At 42.1% G+C, this 27,760-nt stretch overlaps 2 protein-coding genes across 2 annotated transcripts in view; one reads left to right on the top strand and one right to left on the bottom strand.

The window, feature by feature from the left end:
• Nucleotides 1–5,954, bottom strand: part of SORBS1 (sorbin and SH3 domain containing 1) — a 220,370-nt gene extending 214,416 nt beyond the window's left edge. Inside the window, exons 1-2 of the mRNA XM_055793988.1 lie at nt 5,755–5,954; nt 4,795–4,979 (exon numbers count right to left, since the gene is read on the bottom strand). The gene's annotated coding sequence lies outside the window, so the exon portion shown is untranslated. The remainder of the gene's footprint in view (nt 1–4,794; nt 4,980–5,754) is intronic.
• A 15,246-nt stretch (nt 5,955–21,200) lies between these two features.
• Nucleotides 21,201–26,049, top strand: EIF3F (eukaryotic translation initiation factor 3 subunit F). The gene is made up of 8 exons (XM_055816833.1): nt 21,201–21,510; nt 21,601–21,671; nt 21,853–21,932; nt 22,999–23,136; nt 24,217–24,308; nt 24,508–24,644; nt 24,780–24,893; nt 25,660–26,049. Exons 1-8 carry the CDS (start codon nt 21,216–21,218, stop codon nt 25,735–25,737), a joined length of 1,005 nt encoding a protein of 334 aa, XP_055672808.1. The 5' UTR covers nt 21,201–21,215; the 3' UTR covers nt 25,738–26,049.
• The last annotated feature ends 1,711 nt before the right edge of the window (nt 26,050–27,760 follow it).

The raw sequence follows: 27,760 nt of genomic DNA, 5'->3' as shown, positions 1-27,760 counted from the left end.
TCTAAAATAATTCAGCATTTTCCTGGAAAGTGTTACATAGGAAAAAAGACCAAACTAGCTCATAGAGTCATCACTCTACCAGAGTTTCCTTAAACTGCAGTACATGAATAATGTTATGTATTATGTACAATGTTATGTTAGTAAAACAGAAAAACCCAAAAACTTACAAAGAAACCAGCACCCTCCCAAATGTCGGACTATGCTAAGCAAGCATAGCTATCAGGGAGGCAATGCTATTCAGCATTCAGTGCTTAGCCTTTATTTCTACATTTCCTTATTCCTTTCCAGCTGCCTTCTTGGGATATGGTTCATGAGGGGAAGCTTAAAGGTAAAAGAAATCAGAAGGAAAAGCAAGAACAAATTACCACTGAAGCTACTTCTGTAGTATGTTTTTCATTCACATTATGAATTTGGGTAATTCAAGATCTTTCTTAACTCATGCCACTACCAACTAACCTTAGATAACCTTCTTCACATTGGGCCTGCAGAAGGGTAGTGCAGATGTGTACTGCTGACAGACTGGTTTTTAGCTCCTTTCAGGCAGTACATGCAGATCACTGAAAGTCTTCCAAGAAGACCTTAAAAAATCTGTTGATCACTTACTCAGTGAGCTACTCTGAGTTTGCAGTGATACATCCTGAAATCTTCTGTAAAAGCCTTTCTCCATCCATTTCCATAAAGAAAGCTCACTTCAACACACACATGCTACTTCCTCCAAAACAAAAATCGCTCACAAGAAACTGGAGTCTCTTATTCTCCACACTGGCGCTACCTTAAAATCCATGGAGGGGAGACACTTCCAGCTCTCTAGCTACTGCCCTTTGCCTTTTGTTACAACTGCTCTTAATATGCCCTTGGGACTGCTCTGCAGTCCCAGGAATGCCCCTAGGCAGCCTGGCCTGAGCCAGCATTCCTAGTATACTAGCCAAAACCACAATACTTACAGATTATTCTCTCAACTGCCTGCAGGAACACATAGTTTTGTGTCAGAATGCAAATGAATTAACAGTTTTCTGTGTATAAAAGAAGGAATCAAACACTAGAAAGTTAATAGTATGGGCTATCAGTTTTCCAGGAAGTAGCAGAGAACCTTCTTTTTGTGCCCTGGAAACACATCATGTTACCAGAACAAACAAGTTAGTGACAAAAAAGCAGCAAATAGGGCCACATGAGGAACCCGTCTTCAGGTTCTGCTGACCCTAGGTAGTTTTCTACACTGTCCATTGCATAATGTGAATGACAGTGACACCAACACAAGCTCACAGGCCATGTTGCTTACTGAGGTTTTGCTTGTTATGGCCAGTTTACTCATGTCATCACACTGGCAATAAAATTTAGTACCACTGTAGAAGCTTCTCTCTGTTACCACAAAATATTTGCTGTAAACAGTAAAGTGGTCCTGTACCTTCAAACTTGCTCATATTTGTTTGATCATTCCATGCATTTTTGGGAGAAAACTGTTTAATTAACAGAGCCTCTTTGATTGCTACACCCATCACTTCTCTAACAATAAGCGGACTTCAGAGTTTATACAACAAACATAGATCATATGAACCAAGCTGATATTATTTTCTTTTTTTGACACACAGGTGAGTACCCTTGCCATCATTTAACACTACCCACCAGCCATCAAAAGAAAGGATTATATTTTTTTTTTAGATCAGCCATAGTCTCCAGCCCTGGATCAAAACTCCAATTAAATTGCAGCGGTTAAGGGACACTAGATTTGCAAGAACATTAGGCTGTGAATCATGTATTCAGATTGGTATTTACATCATGCTGTCCCCCTGGGGAAAAAAAAAAAATACAGGAACAAAGACTAAATACATGCAGGGAATAGTCAGGAATAGACTGAAATTGGCTAACAGGAGAGTTCTCTTATCTCCTGTCCTTTGCTTTCCTCTTCTGACAACAAAGCTTTACTTGTTTTCTGAAAGTCATCATATGTACAACTCCCTTAAGCCAAAAGGTAGTGGATGCTTTTAAAAGGTGAATAAAAAATGAAAACCATCTTCTTTCTCCTTGTATGTTGTCTCATGGAAGTAGTCTGTGCACAGGTCTTCTGTGTGGTAGGAAGCATCAAACTACTGCCTATCTGGGCACACCACTGACTTTTCTGCAGGTGCAGCAGACAAACATTAGAACCTTCATCAGAAACAGAGAGATCGCTACTAAGGGGATCTCTGACCCCACTGGTTGTCAGGTATTCCAGCAAAGTTAACTCCTGGTCCTGCTGCAAGCCAGTGTACCAAAATGCCATCCTGTAATTCTCAAACATGCAAGATGTTCCCTGTTGCCACTGTGCTGCATGTTTTAATCTTAACTAGGACAGGAGAAAGAAGTATTGCAGAGTCTGGCAGTGTGAAGTAATCAGTTATATTTAGTATTTCCAGTGTCATAGCTAGATAGGTTTTAGGCAAATAATGATTAAAATAAAACCTGAATGTCTGTGGGGAAAAAATGATATAAAGAACGGGGAGGAATGAAAAACACAATTTATCAACTTAGCAATAAACTTCAGAACTCTAAAAAAATAAAGATAGTTAAAAATGTAATTTTTCCAGGACATTTTAATTCCCTACAAGAGAACAACACCACTCCTTATCTGGAAAGAATAAGGAGTTGCATCTCAAGACAACTTAAAGCTAGATGCTTGCTAGGAATGGATTCACAGCTCAGAGAGCTCTCGAGTTGGAACTTACTGACTTGTGCCTATTTTGGAAAATACTCTGCACTGCCAGAAGAGAAAGGTCAACCTCAAATACCACAAACTGCATTACAGTATTATGCAGTATGTTTACGATGGGCAAGTGAGAGATCATCTTCTCTGTCTTCCAGGTGACCTATATTTACTGATCAAATATTCAAGTAGTTTTGACAGATTTAGAACTCACAACTTAAACTGAACTTAGGTACTCAACCTAAGGGAAGATTAAATGAGGAACAAAGGGAAGGACTAGACACTAAGTTTATACCCTTGTGTCTTCTACAGCACACTCATCTAATAGTTTTCCATTCTATGGCTGTTGCTTTGATTTTCTGAGGAATTTTGTGGTCAGCAGTACACACCTAACCGTGCAGTTCCTGCCAGCATGCCTAACCAACTTTGCAGTGACTGTTGGTATTTATAGTGAAGATATTCCACATCCCAGCAAACCTGACTCAGACCTCCCTCAGACAGGCATCATGTTAGCTAACATTTACCCAATTTCCTCTCCATGCAGTTGCTTTAGCATACAGCCAATTGCCTAGAAACTCATCTCTGGGGACACATAGGGGTCTAGTACAGAATCAGCCATGTATATTCTCATTGTATAATACTTTATTAAAATTGATTATTTTCCAAAAATTATACTGAACTGATCCTTCAAAGAACTCCTACCAATAAATTCTGAACCAGTAGATACATGCCAAGTTTGCCCTTTTGATCATATTTTAAACTCAACAAAAAGGATCCAAAATTCCAAAGTGGTCTCCAACTTTGAAAAGTAATTTGATCCAAAAGACACAAACACAACCTTCCCAAGGGCTATGCTGTATAAAATCTGTTTTTTCAGCTGGAGATGGTATTGAGCTACTTTCATTTTGTCAGTTATCTTTTAGATAAATATATAATGCTAGATATATGCGATGTCAAAACAGAACTGTATATTCCATGTAATAGTTGTTTTTTGGAAGCCTGTTAATTCATGCCAGTAGAAATTGCATTTGCAGAACAGTACACTTAAGCCAGATCACAGAATGGTTTGGGTTGGAAAGAACCTTAAAGACCATCTAGTTCCAACCCCCCTGCCACAGGCAAGGACACCATCCACTAGACCAGGTTGCTCAAAGCCCTTTCCAACCTGGCCTTGAACACTTCCAGGGTGGGTGGTTGTGTGTTTTTTTAACTTGCTAAGGCAACAGAGTACTCCATGAAGAAATACACAACAACAGAGAAAACATTCTTCTTCCCACTCTTCAAAATAAGACAGGCTGCAAAAAAATGACCCCGAAACACCATAATAGTATTTAGTTGATGTCAAGAATAGCATGAAATAGTGCTTTGCTTTACACCAAGAGCTCATTTAGGATATGGTCCCTGCAAGTGTTAACTCTGACCATGCTGCTTTTCTTGAATAATGAGCCAGTGGCTGAAGATTTAAGATCATTTTATTGGTGACAGCACTGGCGTGCTTAAGGGTCAACAAGGGGTCCTCTGAGCCTTACGGCTGAAAAGTCACTATCCTAAAAAGCAAATAATTTTATATTTGATGGGAAGAAGAAAGTGTTTGTCACATTTTATAGACAGGAAATAAAAACACAATCACAAGAAATTGGTGGTTAGATCTAAATATTTAAACAAACACAACTGTTCAAATTATTTTGCCAGACCCTTCCCTTCTTCAATCTAACAGTGCCTGGTAACAGAGCAGCCTGTCTATAGAGATAACAAGACAAATTCAGCAGTTAGGATACCATGGTTAACTAGTAATAAGCATCAGAACCAGCTGCTGTGACCATGATTTGAAGGAATGGGATGACAATTCAGCCCAACTTCATGCTTCCAAACACTTTTTCTTACAAGCGTTAAGATTAAGACTGAAGGAAAAAACCAGCTGATTTACAAGTCTGCAGGAAACCCAGGATAAGTCTTCACAGAGCTGTAAACACTGTGCTTTCCTGCATACAAGATACAGTTTGAAAGAGGCAGAATTTTCTGAGGAGCAGCAAGAACTCTAATAGAGGATTTATTAAATAGATATACTAAGACGAATTTCACATTTCTTGGCTATGCCAAGAATTCCCACATACCTCCATCTTGGAGCTTTGTATGTTTCCTTCTTCACGTATTCATCTTCTTCCTGTTAAAAGATTCCCAACAGCAATGGGAACTGGATCTTGCTGTTCATCCAAAGTCCAACACAAGCAATCTTGGTTACAAGTTCTTTCATGTCTTTTCTTATTCTTTCGCTTTTTCCTCAGCACCTGGGTTTCCACTGAAACCAAGAAAAAAGCTTTCTCACCAGATATACTCAGACCTTTCACAGACAAATCTCCAGAATGCTTTATTTTGGTGTCTTAACACTAGCACCACCATTGCTACCTCAGTGGTCCATTAAACTGGCCATACTTCCTCCAGTTCCTGACTCACTCCTAGCCCCCAGCTCTCCAGGAAACCCTTTCATCCATTCTCCATTCTAAGAAGAGAAATGGCCAACTAGGAAGCAAAATTACAGTATATATCTTCAAATCAATGGCATTGTACATATGAGGCTGACAAACTGCAATATCCTGCCTTTCTACTGTCATAACTGTGTTCTCTGCTGTAAATGCCCTCGTGTATTGATTTTTATTAGTATCAAATACCATATTAATAAAAATGAGGCCCACTGAGCTGACTGGTGATGCTTTGACGATCTGTCTAAATATTTCTAACAGCGTCTGCTACAGCTAAAAACAAGCCCCACAAAGCATGGTTAAACAGCTTAGCCTTACCCACATAAAGCACAGCTCATAAGGTTCTTCACGTCTTGCAGACTGAAACTCTAGGCAAATTACATTTGCCAGCTCTCCCTTGCCACTGTTTGCTGCAAGCGTCCTTCTTGTGGGACCTCTATAGTGCCGTGCACTATGGCATCCCACAGTGCCTCACAGGAGAGATCAGAAGCCACTCCTATTGCCCTCCCTGACATGTAGAGAAGGCAGCCAGAGTTCATCAAAGTGGAGGCAAAAAGTCTGGTCTCTTTAGGGAGCTGAAACCATCAAGCTCACCTATGGGAAATGCTTTGAATGCCTGCATGCTTGGGTTGCATAACAGTCTGGGGAGTGTGCTCCTGGAATTGGTTCCTTCCCTCCAAGCACAGTAGAACCACCCAGAGATGTTTGGATTGAGGGTGGATCTAGCAATTCTTCAAATGTTCATGGAGTTTTCAAGCTGCATCCCTCGGTCTGAAAAGGCAATAGATGATATACAGAGGAATTTGTTATTTCCAATTATTTTGGTGATTTAGATAATTTTTTTTTATTCCTTTGGGAAGACACCTTCACGGTGCACAGTAACTGCCCATCCCTTGCAACGGCCAAGAAGGAATTGCAAGTATGTGTAAATGGGGACAGAAGTGCTGGCCTGTAAACCCAAACCAACCACAGGTGGTAGCTCCTACTTGCTTGCTCTGCATGCAGTTGTCAGATGCAAGGTATCCCAGCAAAACAGGTTACTTGTCCAAATAAAGTTCTCAAAATTCCTGTAACACAAAGTCATCAACTTTCCTCTAATTCAGTCATATGGACAGAGCTAGACAGCTGATGTATAACCCTCATCATTTTCCTGCTACAACTAATAGTGACTTAAACTCCCACCGCATGAGGCCGTTTACTTACAACATAGAGGGTGAAGTCCTTAATTGATCCCTGTAGGACAAAAATACCACTGAAGTCCATCAGCAAAATTGAAAACAGGAAATGTCAGCTAAAACAGAGGATGCAACACAGACAATGTCATTTTATAAAAAGTGACAAAAGCCTCAAGATAAGTTCCTCTCGAGAAACAGCTTTTTTATTCCACCCAATGCCACCAGCCGACTTACCCTGATGTTGTATTCATAGTCAGGTGGAGTATGATAGCTTTTCATGGAAACACACTTGCAGTTTTACATTGGCGTACGGAATTAGACTCTACAACTCGAAAGTTATAAAGTAGGTATGTTTCTTGGGCGCAGATGCACGGGGGATCACTCCTCCACAAGCGTGCGTGCCCGAAGTGACAAACCATCTCACATTTATACAATAAAACAAATGAATATTCAATTAACGCCTATACATATTCGTTACCTAAACCTGCTTACTCCCGCTTCGTATGTTAATTAGCTTATCAGTCCTTTGCCTGGAATGTGGTGGTCTTGCAGGTTTGTAGGTGATTCATGTCCTTGTGACCGTCTGATCTTCTCCAGCAAGGAGACTTAGCACTCCCTCCCTCTAGACAGCATTTGAATGTCTCTCATCCTTTTCTCATTCTTTTTTAAATAGCCCCTTTGTTAGAGGAAGAAGGGCAGGCGTCTCCTCAAAGCTGTGTGCCTATGTGACCAGACACCGCACCCATGACCGGTCACCATACCCACATTCCTTGAGCAGACATATACAATCACAATCGATACTCAGGAAAAAATGCTTATTGGCACATTTTCTATTAGCTTCTCTTACTGAGAAACAAATTGGTTTAATTTTGTCACACTAGACTCTGCAAGCACATGAGCTTGCTATGAGCTGCAATACAAAGAAACCCTTATATTTATGCATCAGTGTCCTTACCTTCCTCACTCCCAACCCACACACCAAAACCAGAGAGTAGAACAGGATCACAGATCCCCAATATAAACATACACCCCAAGTCAGGGGCATTGCTGTATTTAATTCTTCCCTAATTGCCAGTGCACTTGTCTGTGCTAAATTCCAACCCAATCTCAGGACTAAGAAACCCAAGCACCTCCTCAAGGTAAAACACATACGGGACATAGAAAGCACAAGCAGAGCTGCAATACAGAACTGATTTTAAAAAGGAGCCTCAAATGGCTGATATCTCTGAATTTGGCAAGGGAAAAAAAAAACACAGCAGATTTTTGTTACCTTTCTGGACAGCACAACACATCCTGTTATAATACCTCTATGTACACACAACACTTCTGTTTCATTAGTTGCTAGAGGACCACGCAGCAGGTAGGACCTCACTGGTAGATCTGGTCAAAAATTAAAAAGAAACCAAATTAATTCAAGCCCTATCTACTCTGATTTCTAGTTTAGCCTGACTAGTAAACTAGTGCAGTAACCAGGACTACAGACAGTAAGGGCTTTTAGGCTTCTTTTCCAATGTAAGCTGGAACCTGAAGAACTCAAGGCGAAGCACAGACTTTTAGGGCTTCCAACACTCCTCTCAGAGCAGCAGCTCTGAGAGGAAAACTCAAAGCTTCCAAGTTCTAATCAGCTGTTCTGCCTTGCTCAACACTTCCTTGTGTAACAAGCAAACAGGTGATTTCAATCAGAAACTGTCATTTCCAAGGGGGTATGTGAAAATTTCTGATTTGCAGATTACTGGAAGCCATGTTTTTATTCTGAGTTGGGATAAACTTGAGCTAAGACTTCCTATAAACCAGAAATACTGCAAGTGAATAATGCTTAGGAATAAACACTGCTTGTAATTTGGTTTTGTAGAGCATCAGTGTTTGGGGCATTGCAAATGGCTTCTTCAGGGTAGCACTCAAAAATCCCACAAACACACCACAAAAGTTAACCTCAGCAATTTAGGTTTTACTGAAGTGTTTCACAATGTCAAGAGATGAACTAGGGAGAAAAACTGTGATAAATGATACGGGCATCATTTAAAAGACAGTGTCCTGGGTTTATAGGCCACTAGTTCTGATAACAGAATGAACAATACGATTTGAGGTCAAATCAGACAAAAAAAAAAATACTTTCCTCCCATTATAGAGAATAACATGCCTGCTCCTTGAGTCACCAACTTTTTTCATGGCTTTTTCTAGCCAATGATCAGCATGTCTTTCTTGTGATTTTGTCTATGCTTATAGACAACTGGTTTCTGGTTTCAGATTATTCTTAGTCCCTCTGTGAATATACAGTTTCTTGTAGTTACATTAAAGCAAGCACATCTAGCTTCTGCTAGATGGAACCTAAATAGCTTATTTTATGTCCTAGACCCCTGACTGTTAAATGCAGAGTCTTAGCCAAACTTGTAGGAGTTCTTTAAAATCAGGTATTGGAGGTTCATTCCCACTTTTCACAGAGACTGAACAATTCTTGATATATAGCCTGTCAGCTGCTGCATCCCACAGCATGTTGCTATGGTTTCATTAACTTGAAGCTGAAGCCAATATCCCCATTCTTTAGAGCAACCCACTAAGGCTTGTTTAAATATAGGATGGAGAAAGCAACTTCTTCTACCAGACCTCAGTCTGGACGAGTGAGCAAATCAAAGCTCAAATGTCCCCCAAGCGCAGCTCCAGCCAAGTCACACAAACCAAGCAGTCTGCAGTGCAGTGATCTTGTTCCAGATGTGGTCAAACTGACTCCTAGGAAATACTGGGAAAGAGATTTTTCTGGCAGTGCCCTTTTCCGAGGTGCACTCTTGGTTAACACAGTGCTGCCATATATTTAGTACAAAGTCAGTTTTCTAAGGACAGTCAGATGCTCCTAATCAAGTTGAGATTTTCAATGGCTTCCCTGAGTCCCAGCTTCCCAAGAGCTTTGCCTGCTATCACCATGCTCATAGCACCTCATTAGAGCAATATCAGGATAACAATTCACCAGAATTGTGACAAGTCCAAGTCAGTGCTTTTGGAACCACCTTTGTCCAGTAAGATACTGAAACCAATGTAAACCAACACCTTCCAAAGGATATCTCCTGTTCATTATGAGTACTTTTTGGCCACTAATGTTACCTTAATTTGTTATATATCACATCGCAGCATGGCATGCTTCTGAGAAAGTGTATGCTAGCTATTCTTAAGAGCAAATGGCACCTTTTTTTTTTTTTTTTAAGCAATCTATCTTTCTCCCACTACTATTCTCCACTGTAACCCTGGCTTTCAGATGTTGGGAGTTACAGTTACCGAATGAGATTACCTGTTCCTTGGATTCAGCCACACTGGAGCTTCTGCAAAGGAGCATCAGTCGTATTGTATTATTTCCATGGGCACAGCCTTCACAGAAGCAGTTAAGGCAAAGCTCCTTCTGAACTTTGCCCAGGGAGGAAACCCAATGTCAAAGCCACCATAAATAAAGCAAGCCACATACCGAAACACACACCTACTTCTTTGAATTTGGAGATTTATGAACAGAGTTGGTATCCTTGCCACTTGCTCTTCTCTCTGCCTCAAGCTCTAGAAAATGTTAATTTCATAAGACACCCTGGTATCAATTACACCAGATAGACGGCCTACTCCTGACATGCATCAAAGTCAATGAGATAAGAATCTGTACCACCCTCTACTGCAGCATAACCAGCTTTTATTTAGCTTTTCCCTTGAGCACTGACGCTTGGCATTTCTTAACTTGAACAAAGCCATCTAGACTGACTGTTTCCAAAAGAGCAATTAGCTGTTTATATCCTGGTGATATCTGTGATTACTGTCTGACTTAAGAACCCAGGGCTTCACTTCTCGATTTGGATCAGGCATCTCTGTACCCCAGGAAAGCTGTTTAGCTTGTTTGTCCTCACCTCCTATCACTGCCAGGATCTGGAGAATGACCAAGTACTTAAGCTGCAGTTTCATAGAAACTCACAGAACAACATCATCAGGCTGTATGTTTCCAACAACCTGAACCAATCCAACTGCTGGCCTCCACGGGCCTGCCCTGTCCTTGCCTCAGAATCCCACACACCTTCTTTGCATTAACAGAAAAGACACCAAGAAAGTTACTAACTTTCTCACCAGATCTGAGAGCAAAGACAGCATTATATGAGGACAGATAAAGGCCAGAACCAGAAAATGGGAAGGAAAGGAGGCCTGTGTGGCCAACTAGATCAACCTCAGTCATCACAGGAGCACAGCTTTTACAATTCTCAAATCTCACTAGCATCTGAAAGTTGGTGGGGTTTTTTTTTGCAAGCTCAAGTATAACATGCAGCACGGAAAGTGTGAATGGAAGGCCACAGCAGAGCCTCTTGATCCAAACAGGTTTTGCTATTCAAGCTGAACAGAGTCCATTAGGAAAGGACAAGATTAGACTCTTCAGCTATTATGAACTGATGAAAGTCTATTGTTGACTACAGCAGTACTCACAGCAAGAAATGGATTAATCCCCAGAAGCTGAAGTGGCAGACTGACAAGACAGGTCCTCTAGCTGGCAGAGCACTAGGACAGAAGGGATGCAGCTTGCCCACACAGCAAGTCAGAAGCAGAGCTAGCTAGCTGCCCTTCCCTTTTCCTGTACCCTCTTTCAACAATTTTAGCCATTCAGTGTAGTGCTTTCTAGGCTAAGCATCTGTTAGAGCTTATTTTGGCTCAGCTTCAGGTCTCAGTCTTGTTCTTGGGAAGGTGTTTTGCCAAATGAAATAGCAACCTTCTGGCTCCAGTGCTTGTGAGCAGATATTTAAAATATTGTTTTTGTCAAGGACAACTTCTTTTGACGGGCTGCGAAAGAGCTGAATTCAACTTGAGACATTATTACAAACCATTACGATCCCTGGAAGCTCTGGCTTGCATTTGATTACAGGGCAATGGAAATCAAAGATTTCATTTTAATGGAGCAGTCCTGAGCCTTTGCAAAAGTTCTACCCAAAACCCAGAAGAACAACTCCTGTGGCAACACAAACTGCACATACCACTTCAAACAATTAAGTACCATGCTCTATTTGCATAGCATGTGTCCTGTAATTTTACTTCAGTTGACAAAATAGATGTATTTAGCAACAATTAAGATACATTAAAATCAGTATTGTTATGAAACAATGATCAGAATTATGTCTTAGAAAAGGCTTGCTATTACACAGGAAATAAAATTCTAGTTCCCTTGCTGAACAAAGATGATAAAGGCTGAACACTACCTTACAAAAGCACTTTTAAAAACTGGACTATGCTACAAGTCATCTACATGGGCAGTCATGTTTGCTTTAAGCACTTCAGTTGCAACAGAATATTGAACTACAGTTTTCACTTGAAGGCATGCTGTTCCCGTACTATTGGCATGCAACACAACAGCATAGAGAACTTCCATGAGAAAGCAGACTGAAAAAAGTATAGAAAAGTTTGCAAAGGAATAAGGAGAGAGGCAAGAAGTGTTCCAGCCTAACAAAGGCTTCTGCAAAGCTCTGGCTAGCATGCAGTCTCATCATCTCTGGAGAGCTCTGTTAGAGGATTCAGGCATCCGAGGGTAACAAGCACATTAAGGTGAAGCTTTGCCCACTTGCTGTATCCAACCATCAGCAGCTCTACAATTCTTAACCAACACTTTATAGATTACTGTGAGCCTTTGTATACCTGTAAAAAAGTACAAGGCTCCTACAGGACGGAGACATATGTTCCACACACTACCTTTTTCCCCACAGCCCTTGGACTTGCTGTAGGTGGTGGCGTGACTGATCATTTGACTACCATCTGTCCAACATCTGCTTTTTTAGGGAAACCACTCTGCAAATATAATTAGCTGGCTCTAGGCTACCATTATTAATAATGAATACCCTGCTGTATATTGAAGCTATCACTAATGCTATTCCCTTAAAAAGATTTAGCATACTGACTCAGAGCCTGGGATCTCTGCTGGGGATGTTGTTCATTCCCATGTGCTTGGCCTTTCGTGAAGTTACATGCCTGCATTGCAAACATCGCCATACAGTGAGAGCTGTGGTACCTGAGCAGGTTAGCTTGGGTATGGAAATAGTACAGCTGACTGAGCACAGAAATGAAGTGGCCCCCCTGTGAAGGGCATATTAGCCCAGGAAGGCTACTGTACTAACGTGGTTTTAGGGCTTCTTGTACCTTAACTATTTTGAGCGTGTCTGCATTGCAATGTATTTGCCAACGTATTTGTTCTAACATATATAACACAAACATATGTATGTTTTTTAATTACTATTTTCTTCTTAACAGTGATGCTATATTGCCATCAGCTTTCAACACTCACATAGCCTAACGATTCCCAAAACTGTGAAAGTGAGTGAAAGCTTTTGCATATTGACAAAACAATATTTGCTTGATACAGTATTCCTATAGTCATACTTTTATTTTGTAACATGACTTAAAAACATAATACAAAACTCTAAAAGCGGATACTACCACTTAACTTTAGCACTACAGTAGCTTGTTGTAAAAGAAAAAGAAACAAAACCCAACGCCAAAAACAGCAACTATTGCAAGACTTGCAAAAAAATGATGTGTTTGGCATCACACTTCTGGTGGCAATACAGTAGCATGGCATCTGACACACAAGAAAGAGTTCAGGGCTCAGAACAGCCATGGACAGAACTGCAGGTGCTTCAGTCATTTTAATGCCATGGGATTGCTACAAACTATATTTAGGATTCTTTCCTGTCCCCTAAAGGCATAAGTAAGCTCAGCCAAACCACCGACTATTCCTGATTTCTATCTGAAATGCATACTCTTTGGAGCTATATATCCTTTTGTGCCTGTATAGCTCTATCTGAACAGAAATAATAATCCAGATCCCAGACTCAAGAAGGCTACTGAAGCTTTCAGGTGCCATGACCCAAATTCTGCTTGCAAAGTGAGTTTCTTGCAGGCTCCCTCTAAATTCATAAATATAGTTCTGTGTCCAATAGCATGCTTCTATTTAACATTTTCTGCACTTAAAACCATAATCCTTTGTTAATTTTGGGAATATTTGGAAGATATTAAAAGCAAATTAAAACCCCCAGAAAGCAGTTGGGCATCCCTGAAGTTGATTGTTTATATGAATAAGCCATAAAACAAGATCGACCATGGTAATAACTCCCAATGATGACTTGAAAAAATTGAAAGCAGACCAGGAAGCTTAAATCTAAATGTGTTTTCTATTGATCTTTGCTCCTCAATGTGTTTAACGGTCAGCTGTTTCAGAAATCCTCTGGGGTTCTACTAGTTAGTTTCAAACAGGGAAACAGCAAACAGTACCACAGAGCAAGACGCTTTGCTTTTCAAGACAGTGAATTCAAACACTGCTGAAAGGTTGCAGACTGCCAGTCTCAGGAATGTTCTACAGAAGAAATACAGAGAAGCTTTTTTCACTCCCTCAATTTATCTACCACAATACATCTCCCAGGACAGAACGTCCAAGATCTAACAAACTAAAATAATTGCCTCCATGATTCTCCTGCAAAGCAAGGCGGTGTTGTTATCCGTACCTTACTCTGATGCAGAAAGGCTCTAGGCTATATTCAGATGACCAATATTTCACCCATGTCCCTATGTTTAGTGTTTCCTACAGACTAGTATCCAATACAGAACTCAGTGAAGGGACTGAGGTAAAATTTGACTCAGTTCCACTGGGCACAATGTACATTAACCTCTACCACTCTGAGAACATATGTTTCTAAGTCCAGTGCTCCAGACTCATTTTGCTGGAGAGATGCTGTGCAGCTCTTCAAATGAGTCTCTATCTTCTGTTCTCCTGTTTCTTATCAGTTCTTCAATTCTAAGAACTAAAAATGTTTTTTAAAAAAGTAAAAAAATAGAAACAAATGAAGACTTTCCCCAAAAATTAGATTCTTGCAATAAAACATTTTTTTTAGCTATACAGACAAGATTTATTTGAAGCCATAGCAGCCAGCATGCTCAGAACAAGATAGGATGCAATAATGAACTCGAGTACAGTGATTAGAGTGCAGAAGCAAGAACAGAAAAGCAGGCTGCTAGCTCAGTCTCCCTTTCATTCCCAAATACTCAGAAATCTGCTAACCCACTGCTGGCCAGCTCTATCACAAGCTGATGCCACCTCAGTTCTTCGTTTCGTGCTTTCATCCTGTTTTCACAGGTTAGGGCTATGTTCAGATGGTTTGCATTAAGCATGTACATTAGATGCTTACATTAGCCATCTAGGCTCTGTAGACTATCCATTCAATCAATACTCAGAGTCACAATTGCCTGAAGAGGGCAACTACGAACAACTATATTAAACTTTAGCAAGGTGACTGACTGGCCTTCTGGAAGTACTTCTCTTACCATTGATCACAGAGAGAACATACAGGCTTTAGGCTCCAAACACGGGCAATCACCCAAGACAGAAGGTAGACTATGGAAATACTACCTATGCTTCTGTCCCTTGGCCAGAAGTTATTAGAAAAGTATCACCCAGTAACTTTTCTGTTACCTAATTTTTAAAATATCAAATGAGGTATAAGAGGAATTAGAACTGAATAGTAAGGCTGCAACATCTACCTATTCTTATCTTTTAAAGCAATTGAGAGACTTCTTACTAGGAAGTCAAAGAAATATCTTCTTCTGGGTAAGTTTCTCTTACCATTCAAAAATCCTTCCTTTCAGAAACAAGGAAGAGATTTGTTTCTCATATTTGCTAAACTGGGACAAGACATAAAAATGCAAAAGATTGTGACTTCCACTGTCTTTAACATAAGATGTACTTATTGAACCTGACCATTATGTTAATGAACTCTACAGAATATCCCAAGGTGTATATAGATGAAGTGTAAGATACTGGTACATTTTAAAATGAGGCAAATTCTGAACTTTTCAAGTCAAATTACACCAGGAAAAAAAAAAAAAAAAGGCTGTGAACTGGTATCTGCAAACAGAAACCTGACTTTTCAGAGGGGGCTGGAAATCTCACCTGAACAGCCTAATTAATTGTGTTTGTGCACTCCCCTCTCTGCCACAATAACATTGATCAGAGCTGTAAAGCCTTGTCATTCAGCTGGAGCACAGTCAATTCTCTATTTGTGCAGACCAGTCCAACCAGTCCCATGTAGTACACTCAGCCAATGCTGTATCATGCTTTCTGATGCAGAAAGACAAACTGGCAAACAGAATATAGAAGGTGAATTTATATGTCAGCCCTTGGGGTATTCCAAATCTACAGACAGATTGGTTAGGACAGCATTTAGCAAAACCAGCCCTTGCAAATACTATAGTATAGTCCAAGCTTTTGTGATGAACAGGTTTGATATAAAATGCAATCAAATTTTGCTGCTACACCTGAGGTCTCAGCATCATGAATTCACCTCAGCTAAAGAATTATTTCTGTTTGTTACCAGAAAACAGTATAAAATTATTGTTCTCCTGCTTAGGCTACTCAGCCACTTCCTCCCTCTCCAAAGTGTACAGTCTCTGAGTCAGGAAATGCACTCTTCATCTTCCCCTCAAAGCTGTTTCCTCAAAGAGTAAGGTCTTTCCTGCTTTTCCTCAGTAGACTGTGCCTGTCCAATATACAAACCTAGCCACTACAATATCATTAGTCATATTTTGCTGAAGTGGAAACCTGAGATCTAAATGTTAAATGACTTCCCCAAAGTCAGTAGCACAGATAGGAGGAAAATACTCTCTAGTTGTTATCAAACACTTCACACTGAAAGAGCTAAAACACTGCCCAAAGCATGTCTCGGTCATTACTTCAGTTGTGTGGATGACTTGCCTTAACATTGCCCAAGATGCCAGTAACAGAAATGCAATGGGCCCTCAGGTGTCTCAGCCTCCTACACAGAAACCGTCCCCTAGATTTTATTACCACTGTTCCTTTTCAGCTCCCATTTCTGTATGTAAATGCTTATCTTCTAACCTTCTCCCTGATTGCCTGCTTATTCATCCAGCACATCATGATGCAGCTGCCTCAAACTGGAAAAAGAACCCAGAGCTGTGAAGGGACAGACAACACTGGCAGACTCTGGTGACGTAAAAATTATATAATCCTTAGAGTTCACAAAAAAACATTTTTGCCATTCTCTCAGTAGCCTTCCCCACACCATCAAATGAAATATGTATTTTCCAGTCTAGCTACTTCACTTTTGCATGCAGATTCCATCTCAAGGCACCAAAGCAAATGTTTGTGCTGAGTGACGTAGCTAACAGTTCCAGTCCCATGGTCTAGCTCAATGCTTCTGGGGACATAGGCAATTTTGGTCTGGGCTCAAATGTATGGAAAGTGGTGATTTTAACCCACGCTGTAAAGGACACCAAGGAAAAGACATGCTTATTGATAAAAGAAGCTGTAAAGTGATTTTAGAAGAATAAAGGACTGAGAGAAGAGATCATTTTTCCAACAAACAGCACACTGATACATTGTTTGATTACAAATGTTAGAAAATTTTAATATTTGAAATCTGCCTGCACAGAGCTTTCATACTTATCTGTTATCAGTGACATTACACTTCATTTTATTTGGAAGTCGGTAGGTATTCAAGGACACAGCACTGCTCTGTTACAAATGCTTTTAAGTCAAGCACAGTAGCAGCAAGTAACCAAAGGGACACTGTGTTAAAGGCTGCCTGCCAGAGATTACTTATTCAAGTTGATTACATGGAAAGGACAGCAGCACTGCCACACTTCTACCCTATACTCCCTGGGAAAAAAAAAAAAAAAAGCCAGGAGTCATATCTAGGTTTTCTTCAGTTCTCACTGCATGGGGTAGGCAGGAAGAATGTAATATAATATGATGACACAAGGTCTGATCTTGCAAGGTAGCGCGCCCAACTGTCTCACTAGGTCACTGCAAGCACATTCTTAGTTTTAAGTACAAGTAGTATATAAAACGCCTCTCACTTGAAAGCTGACTCTCAACATGATTTCAGTCAAAAGCAGAAAATAATCACAACCATAGATTAAGAAGCAGGAGTGTCCTGAGAGGCTGGAGTTTGTGCTTTCATCAGAGACCCAAAACACCTTTCGTTACCATATATTTCAATAAAATTTGGGGTTGTACAGCACATTTTAGGATTGCACAGCCGTAACATCCATAAGTAAATCTCTCTGTGACATTATGTGAAACGGCACAGAAGAATTAAGGTAGAATTAGGGTAAAATTAATGAATTCCACCCCACTGATCCTACTTCATTAACTCAAGAAAGAAAATGGCAAGTCAAATACATATAATAAATATTACTGTGAAAAGTACTACGCACAAATTCCCACTTATGCTACTTACTTCGAAGCAGGCAGAGTTAAGTCCCTAATTAATTAGCACTGATTACAAAGGATGTGGTTTGTATTCTTGACTACCTAATTGCTTTAGTATCAGAGGAAAATAAAATTGCGTCTCTTAGCAATGATCAGTAAATCCAATTAAGCACGGAACACTTGCAGGGGCAGCGCCGGCGGGCGGGAGGGCGAGCTCGCGGCTGCCTGTCGCCACCTGGCGGGCAGCGCCGGCTGCAGCCCCGCCGCCACCCCGGGACGCCCAGAGCCGTCGGTGCCGACGGGGAGCCCAGCGCAGCACGTTCTCCGTCTGCGGCCGCGGGTGGGAACACGGAGCCGGGCAGGGGCTCCCGCCGCCCAGAAGGGTCAGCCCAAGGAGACCGCCCGCAGAACACCGGGATGAACGGCCTTTCCCTGGGGCGGGGGGACAGTACCGTCGGTCAGGGCCATCGGCCTGAGGGAAAGCACTGCCGGTGGGGCACCCAGACACGCCAGGTCTGTCTTCTAGCAGCCGCCACAAGCTCTCCCATCACTCAATGGCCAGCAATCTCACAGGACAAGAAGCTTCGCATTTCCCAAACAATCCTATTTCTTGTTATCCTGTTTCTTTTTCTCCATGTCCTATATATTTTTTTATTCTTATTTCATCCTTTTGTTTCCTTTCTTGCATTTTCCCTCCATTTTCAAACCTAAAACCTAGACAACAGTACACTTCAAGCAAGTTGTAAATATTTTACCTGTAATGCAACATAAGAAATATTTTTCCTTAGAGCAAGAGATGATGTTACTTCCAGTAACACAAGCAAGATGAGAAGATAAAGAAATTACACATCACCTGCAAAAATGCAGCTGACATGACAGCAAATGCAATAATAATGACTCAGCCACATGTAAGGACTACAAGAAGAAATTATACAAGAGCAGAGCTAGGAGGTTAATTATATTAATCACCAAAATCAGATGCAAGGAAACGTGTAAAATCAGAAGGCCCTGAGTTACCACGCTGATCCGTGCTCATGTACAGATGTGTCTCCTGTTTCTCCTCTAGGCAGGCAGATGTTACTGTAACAAGGTAGTACCTGAACATCTTAATCATCTCACTAGATGGACACTAAGTTTTCAGCAACAGGCACCATTAATGTGTGTAACTGGTAACTAGTGAACTGGTCCTTTGTGGAACATTAATTATTAAGATCTTTATTTTTCAGTAGCCATTCAGCAAGGAAAAACAGTTTCGTAGCTTGGGCACATCTGCTCCAAGCACTATCACAGGACTGATTTTCTTATCATTAAATTTATGCAAGCTTTGTACTAAGTGGGCTTTGTGTGAGCCAACCATTGATCTTTGACTTTCGAGATACAGGCTATCCATCTTTACTTACTGTATACACACTCTGGCATTCTGTCCAGCAGCTTGACATCAACATATTAAAAGAAGGTTATTGTAGCTGCCAGTTTTGAAGCACAACTGCAGCTCCATATTAAGAAGCCAAATTTTTAAGATGGCAACAAAAAATTATAATGGGCAGGTCTTAAATGCTTTACTTGCTTCACCTGAATCTGCAGCTGACAACATCAAATTAAGCATCAAGGATAGCTTGACGCAAACAAGAATGAGATCAAACAGCTGTTCTCTAACAAGAATGCCTCACACATTTGACTTCTCAGTGACACATCAAAGCTCCAGGAACAGAAACATTTTAAAAGCTTTATGCAATTTGACCCAGGCACACCTACAAGAAACAAAGGCTGCATGATGAAAGCCCAAGAATAGGAGATCCAGTTTTTACTGGTACCCAGACAAGAAAGTGCCTTTATGAAGAAAACCTGTTTGTACTCCCATGCATTAGCTCTCTTTTGTAGCTTTGACAGGTGTTCCCCATTTCTGTAAAAGAAACAAATTGCTAGCACATGAGTAGAATGTATTATCTTTTTATTGAGCTGCTCCTTATATACTCAGGAGCCTGTTTTCAATGACTGAGTTGAAAGTACTAATCAACTGATGATGTTCACCCCTCAGCTAATGAAGCAGAGAAAACTCCAAATGCCACCAGTCATGATAAAATTGGTTTTTATGTTAAAACAATAACATAATTGGTAATCTAAATGTGGGACAGAGTGTGGCAGGACACCAAAGTGGCTCTATAAAAAAAAAAAAAAAAGATTACATCTCAGGTAGTAACAACCACTATGCTTTTTTATCTGCTACACCTGGTAAACAGCTACCTGGAAGTGCTCTCAATTATTCAAGCAGCCACCCAATAGACAAAGTGGTGCCAGAGAACTGATGCAGGTTTTGACTGGCATGGTTTCACTGGACTAAGCATTTTATCAGGAGGTGAGAATTCTGGGTATTTCAGTGTTTATGTATGTGCATGCACGTACATACAAATAGTTTACTTGTGGGAAAAGAACAGCTCAAGACCAAAAGAAAACCCCAAGCACTTCAATGGTACCTGAAACTCTCCCTTGAAGTTTGTCAAGCTACTACTAAAAACTGCAATAAAGAGTTTTGAACCAAGAGACTTAGAGGTAAATCTGTTACTGTATTGCTACAACTGCTAAAATAACAGCTGCAAGCAGATGACCATGAAAATGAAGCTTCAAAAGAATTCACTCTCCTTACCAGTCATCAAAAGCACATGCTTCACTTTAAAAGCATACCTGCCACACCCATGCAGGCTTGCTGCTTGAGAGGGAACACACAAGGCACTACAAGTAATAGGCAAATTAGATCTAGTAAGTCAATTCGTTGGGTAACCATTAAACCCTGGATAGAGATAATCAGCATTTGTTCTCTACATGATACTTGGCACCTGCCTGTCCTTCTGTCCCTCATTGTCGGCAAATACCTGGAAAACAGGGCTAACAGCACCTTCCTGCCTCACAGGGCCAACACCCTGAGGCCTGCAAAGCCCTCGCTTACAGCACTACCGAATAACCTCCTTGCCGTGGTGGCAGCTTGGTGCCAGGCCTGCAAGGCTGCTGTTTACCACACCGCCACACTGCTGTACGACAGCAGGACCTACCGCTGTGACCAGGGCTGCGCTGCCACCGCCCAAGCACCTCAGCAGCCACCCACGGCAACGCTGGCCTTGAAGCGCAACTGGGAACATGCCAGAGAAACACAGCCAGCTGAGACAGACCCGAGGGTACGGCAACAGCCCCGGGGTGGCAGGACCCGGGCAGCCACTGGGAGCGCCAGCCCTGCTCAGCCGACCTCCAGCACTGCCCGGGCAAGCGCTGGACGCGGCACAGGCAAGCGCACGCTCGGCTTCCTCCTAGTACCCATGGAGAGTAAGTGACAGCGCTGCAGCCAGTAAAAAGGTCTTCCCGCCCTGACTGACCGAAGGGGAGGGCGGTGCCAGCCAGTGAGATAGCAGATAGGCACTGCCGCGGGGGACGATAGAAGCCAATTGAAAAATTTCCCGCCCTCAAGAGGGTGGGAACAAGAGTAGCTCCAGTCGCAGGCGATGCGCTCTTTCGCCAATCACAATCCTCGCTCATCGTTCTCCCCGATTGGTTAACATATGGCGGGAGGGCCTTAGCGCACGCTTTTCCCCAATAGGAAGGTAGTATTGTGTGACAGGCGTTCTGCTCAGCCAATTCTTGCCGGCGCGGCACCTAGTCCCCTCTCTCACAAAATGGCGGCGACGGCGCCTGTTCCTGCTCCAGCTCCGGCTCCTCCCGCGGCCGCCCCGGCGCAGAGCCCGACAGCGGCGCCCGCCACACCGGCGCCAAACACCGCCCCCGCCGCTGCGCCGCCCCCGCCCGCTGCCCCGGTGCCGCCGCCGCCGGCCGCGCCGCTGTCGGCCGCGCTGTCGGGCCCGTTCCCGGGCGGCCGCGTGGTGCGGCTGCACCCGGTGGTGCTGGCCTCCATCGTGGACAGCTTCGAGCGGCGCAACGAGGGCGCGGCGCGGGTCATCGGGACGCTGCTGGGTAAGAGCCGGCGCCCTGCCCCTCCCGCCGGCAGCCGGGGGGCGAGCGGCCCCCCGCTGCTTGCCCCCTAACCGCGCCGCCCTCCCGCAGGCACCGTGGACAAGCACTCGGTGGAGGTCACCAACTGCTTCTCCGTCCCTCACAACGAGTCTGAGGATGAGGTACGGAGTGCGGGGCTGCCCCGCCGGGCTCCGGCCGAGCCCCCCGGGTCATGCCGCGAGGCCGGGGCGGGGAGGCTCGGCGGGGCCGGGGGCTGCGGGCCCTGAGCGCGGCTTGAGGACTTGTTCCGCCAGGGGCCGGGCATCCCCGTAACCGGCGGCTTCGGCCTGTCCCGTTCCTCAGGTGGCGGTAGATATGGAGTTTGCCAAAAACATGTACGAGCTGCACAAGAAGGTGTCTCCTAGCGAGATCATCTTGGGCTGGTAAGTTCTCCTGCAGGAACACGCAGGCGCTCGGGTTGGTCCCATAAACTCCCTGACATACATAATTCTCCTTGCCAGAGGTGAGAAGCAGGAGCGCTCATGCTTGTGACAGTAAGGGCTCGCAGCTCGTTACAGCCAGCTGTAAAGCTCCTGCAGCTCATAATAGGAGACAGTATTGGAGACTCGCAGGGTTTGGTTTTGTTTGTGTCTAGCAAAAGCATCACAGAACAGCAATGAGTTAGAGGATGCTTGCACAGCTTTGTCAGAAAAACCTAGCCACCTGTAATACAACCTGCACCGTGGATGATAACTGGCCAGAAAGAAGGGAGAACACAGAAGAGTGGTTTCAGGTACTGAAGGCCTCTGGAGGAATCGGCGATACCAGCTTGAGCGTACAGGAGTTCTCTGCTGAGAAAAGGTGGAAGTACTTGTGTGTGGGCTGCGAAGCAAGATCAGTGCAGTGTTACAGGAGCAGAGCCTGCGTCTGAGTGTGGATAGCTTTATTAGTCTTTTCATGCTTCTGTGATCCTACAGAATAGCTTAGTGCTGTTCCTGTGGAGCAGCCTTCCTCAGTAACCTTCTAATGGCACAGCAAAGTGCAGTTCTAATGACAGGAGGTTTTCTGTGTATGTGAGAAGCTAATTGCAGTGCAGCTAAAGGACCTAGATGAACAAGTTATACCTCCTGCAGAGAGATGTTTGATTTGTGGAAGATCTACTTGGTTGGTCCAGGTTTGTTTGGCATGCTTTGATTTAGAAATAAAGAGATGGTCCAGAACATAGTGACAGATAACTGAATCTGATGTCAACTGTACCAGCTCTTTATGGCTGGTATAACACTGGCTCTGTGCATGTTCTGTCCATGGGTGTACTCACCCTTGTGATTCCTACAATTTCAGGACAGCTGGCCATAAAACTACAGATTCCCTAGTTAAAACACTTGAATTTAGCATGCTTCTGCACCTCAGTGTTTGGAAATCAGTGCTTTAGGATACAAACCTGTAAATAACAAATACTGGGCACTTGAGTGTTAGAAGAATGGCTGCTTAGCGTGTGCTCTTTTGAAGGTATGCAACAGGTCACGACATCACGGAACACTCTGTCCTGATCCATGAGTATTACAGCCGGGAAGCACACAATCCAATCCACCTCACTGTGGACACAAGTCTCCAGAATTCACGCATGAGCATTAAAGCCTACGTCAGGTACTCTGGGAGGCTGCATTTCTGGGAGGGGAGCTATCTGATTTACTGAGAGAGACCGTGTCAGGGTAACAAGAAATGTCATGGGCTGCAGTGTCCCATTTTGGACAGTATAGCTGAAAGACAATAGCAAGCCAGGGATCATGGCTTACTTCTCATTGGAATGTCTTGACCATTGGGTGTAAGTTGAAAGACCTATCCTTTCAGAAGTTGGTACCTCATTGGGATGGGGAGGTGTGACTTAATTGTGTTCTGAACATCTTCGTGACATTTCCCGGGATTCATATTGCTAGTATTGATGTCACTACTCTCCATCACACTGAACACTAGCCTGTAGTCACGTAGTCATTGGGCTTTACTACTCAGCAGTTTATTTATACAAGTTGGAGGACTGCTGCAGGTAAAACATAATTGAAACAGCATCTTCTTGATCAGTCTTTCTTCCCCTTGACCCTTTCAATTTTTATCAGTTAATAATGCAGATTAAATATTAAGAAATGAAACTGTTCCACCTCACTGTTCTTCCCAGTACTGACTGAAAAGCTCTTCTCTTGAAGGAAAAAAAGCCGTTCTTTGTAACAGAAGTCTATGGCTTCATAACTGTGCATTTTCAAAAAGGAAGCTGTTCCACGTCATCTTTCTTAAAGCATAAATGGACTTCACATACTTTGAATAATAGGAATAATAAAGGTGTTGAGAGTGTTTGGTACTTGAATTTTTGTCATATTTATGTTTGCTGCTGAAGTGATTTCTCAAAGCATGGAGTATTTCAGGATAGAAGAACACCTGCTCTATAAGCAAGAAGGAACTGTAGCTAAGGAGACAGTACTTGGCGCTTCACGCATTCATGCTGACAAATGTCAGACCAGCTAGGAATATTCTTGGATAAAAACGAGCAATTAATAGTATGCCAGGACTGACTTCCTGTCCTCAGTTATCCCTGGTCTTAAGATTGCTGATTTTGGTGAGAATGAGTAACCTGCTCATCTTCACACTTCAGTGCTAACAGAGATCATTGAGTTGTACTTCCTCCCTTAAGTGTGTCCATGCTGAAAACATTTTGTTGTTTGTTTTTTTTGACAGTGCCCCAATGGGAGTCCCTGGTAAAACTATGGGCGTGATGTTCACACCTCTAACAGTGAAATATGTTTATTATGATACAGAGCGGATAGGAGGTGAATGTTTTCTTCTTATTTTGGTTATAAGCTTCATTGTGACACTGCTCAAATGTGTTTGGTTTTTTGTTTTTTTTTTTACCCTGGTAGAATTATCCTTCTGGGAATTAAGACAGTCTTGTTAAAGCTATCCTAAATTAGTCTGGTTTCTGTGGCAGTCAGGATTTTTTTCACTGATTGATTCACCTTCTGCTTTCAGTGGATCTTATCATGAAGACTTGTTTTAGCCCTAATCGAGTGATCGGTTTGTCCAGTGACTTGCAGCAGGTGGGGTCAGCATCAGCCCGGATTCAGGATACCCTGACCATGGTGCTGCAGTATGCAGAGGATGTATTGGTAAGGGCAGCTTTTTATGAGCCAGCAGATAAGTTTGATGTAAGCTTGTGCATCTTTTCTTTTTATAAATTCTCCTTCTGAGCCATAAACTTACAGTGTTTTACTCAGGTTGACATGTATGTTTCTTACACTTAGTCTGGCAAAGTGGCTGCTGACAACACTGTTGGCCGTTTCCTGATGGACCTTATTAACCAGGTGCCAAAGATCTCACCAGAGGACTTTGAGACAATGTTGAACAGCAATATCAATGTAAGTTCATCATCTGATTTTTTCAGTGTATTGCCAGCAGTTTTTAAATTCTGCCATACAGACACAATTTGTCCATGATCAAAACTATCTGTCTTTTTGTACAAACATATTAATAGAAAATAGAGCCCTTTCTTGTCAGTACTTTGATGTTTTAAGAGCTGAAGGTGGATAAAAGAGCTCACCATAATAATCTTGCAAGCAACTGCAAATGAGAGAACAAGTTTTAAAGTATTTAGGATTTATGCAAGTAATCTGAAAGCCAGCACAAACTTTTTTAGAGCAACTGGACAATATGAATTACCAAGCTTAAAGCAGTATGGGTTTCATGGGTAACTGGTGACTTGCCAGCTTCCTTTGCCTGAGCTGAAGTCCTGTCTCCTTGTGTAACACTTAGGACGTTAACAAGGTTTTAGTGTGCTACCTTATTTCTGTAACAGGGTTTCAGAAAGCGAAAGCTGTTTCTGAATGTGGTGTTCACCCACAGTCTGCAAGACCAGAACTAATTTTTATTTTGCTTATACCCTTTGACTTGCCTGGTTAATACGGGTGAACTCAGAGTTAAAATTTCACAAGCAATGTTTCATATTCTGCGAATACCAAAACCTTCTTCCTGTGAGGGAAGCATTCCTCAGAGTAGGACATTCAGGACTAACAGTATTTCTAGTAGCTGATTCTGAACTGATTTACAAGTGTTAAAAATTCAACTCCCTGACAGGCTACCATCTTTTTAAATATTTATGATCATTGGGGTTTTTTCCCTTCTCAGGACCTACTGATGGTGACCTACTTGGCAAACCTCACACAGTCACAGATTGCTCTCAACGAAAAACTTCTGAGTTTATAAAGAAACTTCTGCCACCTTACACTTCAAAGAATCTGAAGAATGAACAGATACACTTTGCTATGGTGGTTACAAACTTCCTTGGACCGTAATTTAATTACCTAGATGACTTGGTTTACATCTTTACTTCCACTGCCCTGAAAAATCCCTAATGTGGTGTAGGTGGTGAATGGGAATGGCTGCAGTTTAGCTGAGCCCAATATTTTAAAATGGAATATGTGAATCTTTTGTCTCCTGGGTTTATTTACTAATATAACAAAATACAGCTTTATTGTAAGAATGTATGAAATAAAAGTTCCATTGCAGTGGCAAGAATGGCTTCTGTCCAGAAAAGAACTGTTCTTATTTACTGTGTAATGAATTGACTTCTGAAAAAAAGAGGGGATAATATGGCATTGGGAAAGAAAACTAGAATGAATGCAAGTCAGTTCCAGTTCTGCAGACTTCTTTGCAAGTGTTTTTTTTCCAACTATTAAAGCACACTGAAAGCGTGCTGCCTTCTGTTGCACACAGTACACTTTTCCACGGAGGACTACACAATTGTCACTGGTTTATTAGTGATGTGTGTGTGTCCTTCAGCAGAATACTGGCAGGGAGAGAGTAAATTCAGTTTACATTATGGTACCATTTCTATGCATATCTGAACCTCTGGGAAAGGAAATCAAGGTCAATAGCATAAACCCCTCATAAAGAGGGGGTCAGAGAATTAAACTAGCAACCGAGTTAATGGTTAAACAGGCCTGAAAAGTACTTGTGGCTCAAAAAGCATGGCTGCTGGAGTTTCCATCTTTGCAAAAGAAGAAAAGCACAGCAAAACTATGCTTGATGAAGTTTTGAGCTTAAAAGCTGGGTGTCATCAAAGGAATTTTCTATTTCATGACCCTGTACTGCTGCTAGAATGTGAACAGAAACTTGCCATTTTCTCCCCCAAACCTCCTTCATGTTAAATGAATTCTAGCTGAAAGAAAGCCAATACCGATCTGAGCTGTAACTTTTTACAGTCTCTGCTGATAACACTACCTTTAGGAGTCTTCAGCTATACTGAGGTTTTGTGTAAGAGCGATAGCATCCCTCCTCTACAATGTACCTGTTCCCACCTAATTACTAATAACTGTTTCTGATGCATCACATCTGTTTTGGTAAATTAATTTGACATGTTAGAGAAGCCTGCAAAGTCAGCGTTTCCCCCAGATAATTTCTGTGCTAATTTGCCAGATAAATCCAAGAATGGGACTCAGATTACAAATCTGTGGATCCCCCATGACTCTGCTAAATTCTAAGTTCTAATTGCATGGACAAGGTACATGAAAACTGAAGGTATAGCAAAGATTCTCATCTCTTTGAAAATGTTACTCGTGAGCATTAAGTGTTAAAACTTGGCTCTTGTTTTTTATTAGTCCAAATAAAAATGTTTTGTTTTCCCTTCTTTAAACTTACTACTCATGCAGTCATTTAATTATTTCACAAATTTTGAAGTCAAGGTGTTTCTAAAGTCAGCCTTGAAATGGGTGGATGAAAAAAAGCAAGCAGCAAAGCTGGGCAAGTCTCTCAATTACTGCAAAAAAGTTGCAGGGGGGAAAGCATAATATTCTTTACCTGATTTCACCTCTGCCGTAAACTCTTGCCATTCCCTGTTAGAAAAACTTATAAAATATAAGAAGAAAGACTTAAAATGCTCTACAAGTTGAATAGCTATGCTATTTAATAAGCTGTGGTGTACCAAATGCAAAGTTCTGAGAAGAAAGATTATTTGTGATCACACACAGAAAAGATATTGTGGCATTTGCCAGTCCTTGCAAGTACCTGAAGACTAATGTTGATATGTCGCAAGTGCCTGAGGTTGTCTTGCTAGGCAGAAAGATTCACTGCAAAGTGGAGGTGTCAGAAGAGGCCACAAGCTGTAGGTCTGGTCATATGCCAGACAGCAAAGTCACAAATGCTGGGGACTGGAGTAGGAAAAAAAAGTTTGCCTTCAAAAAAACTGGATCTGATCCCACCCATTCTGTCCCTTTTTACTGGATGAATG

Source organism: Falco peregrinus, chromosome 1 (assembly GCF_023634155.1).
Source record: "Falco peregrinus isolate bFalPer1 chromosome 1, bFalPer1.pri, whole genome shotgun sequence".
NCBI lineage: Eukaryota > Metazoa > Chordata > Aves > Falconiformes > Falconidae > Falco > Falco peregrinus.
Note: the sequence above shows the minus strand (reverse complement) of the source record. Positions and strands in the feature narration are given on the sequence as shown.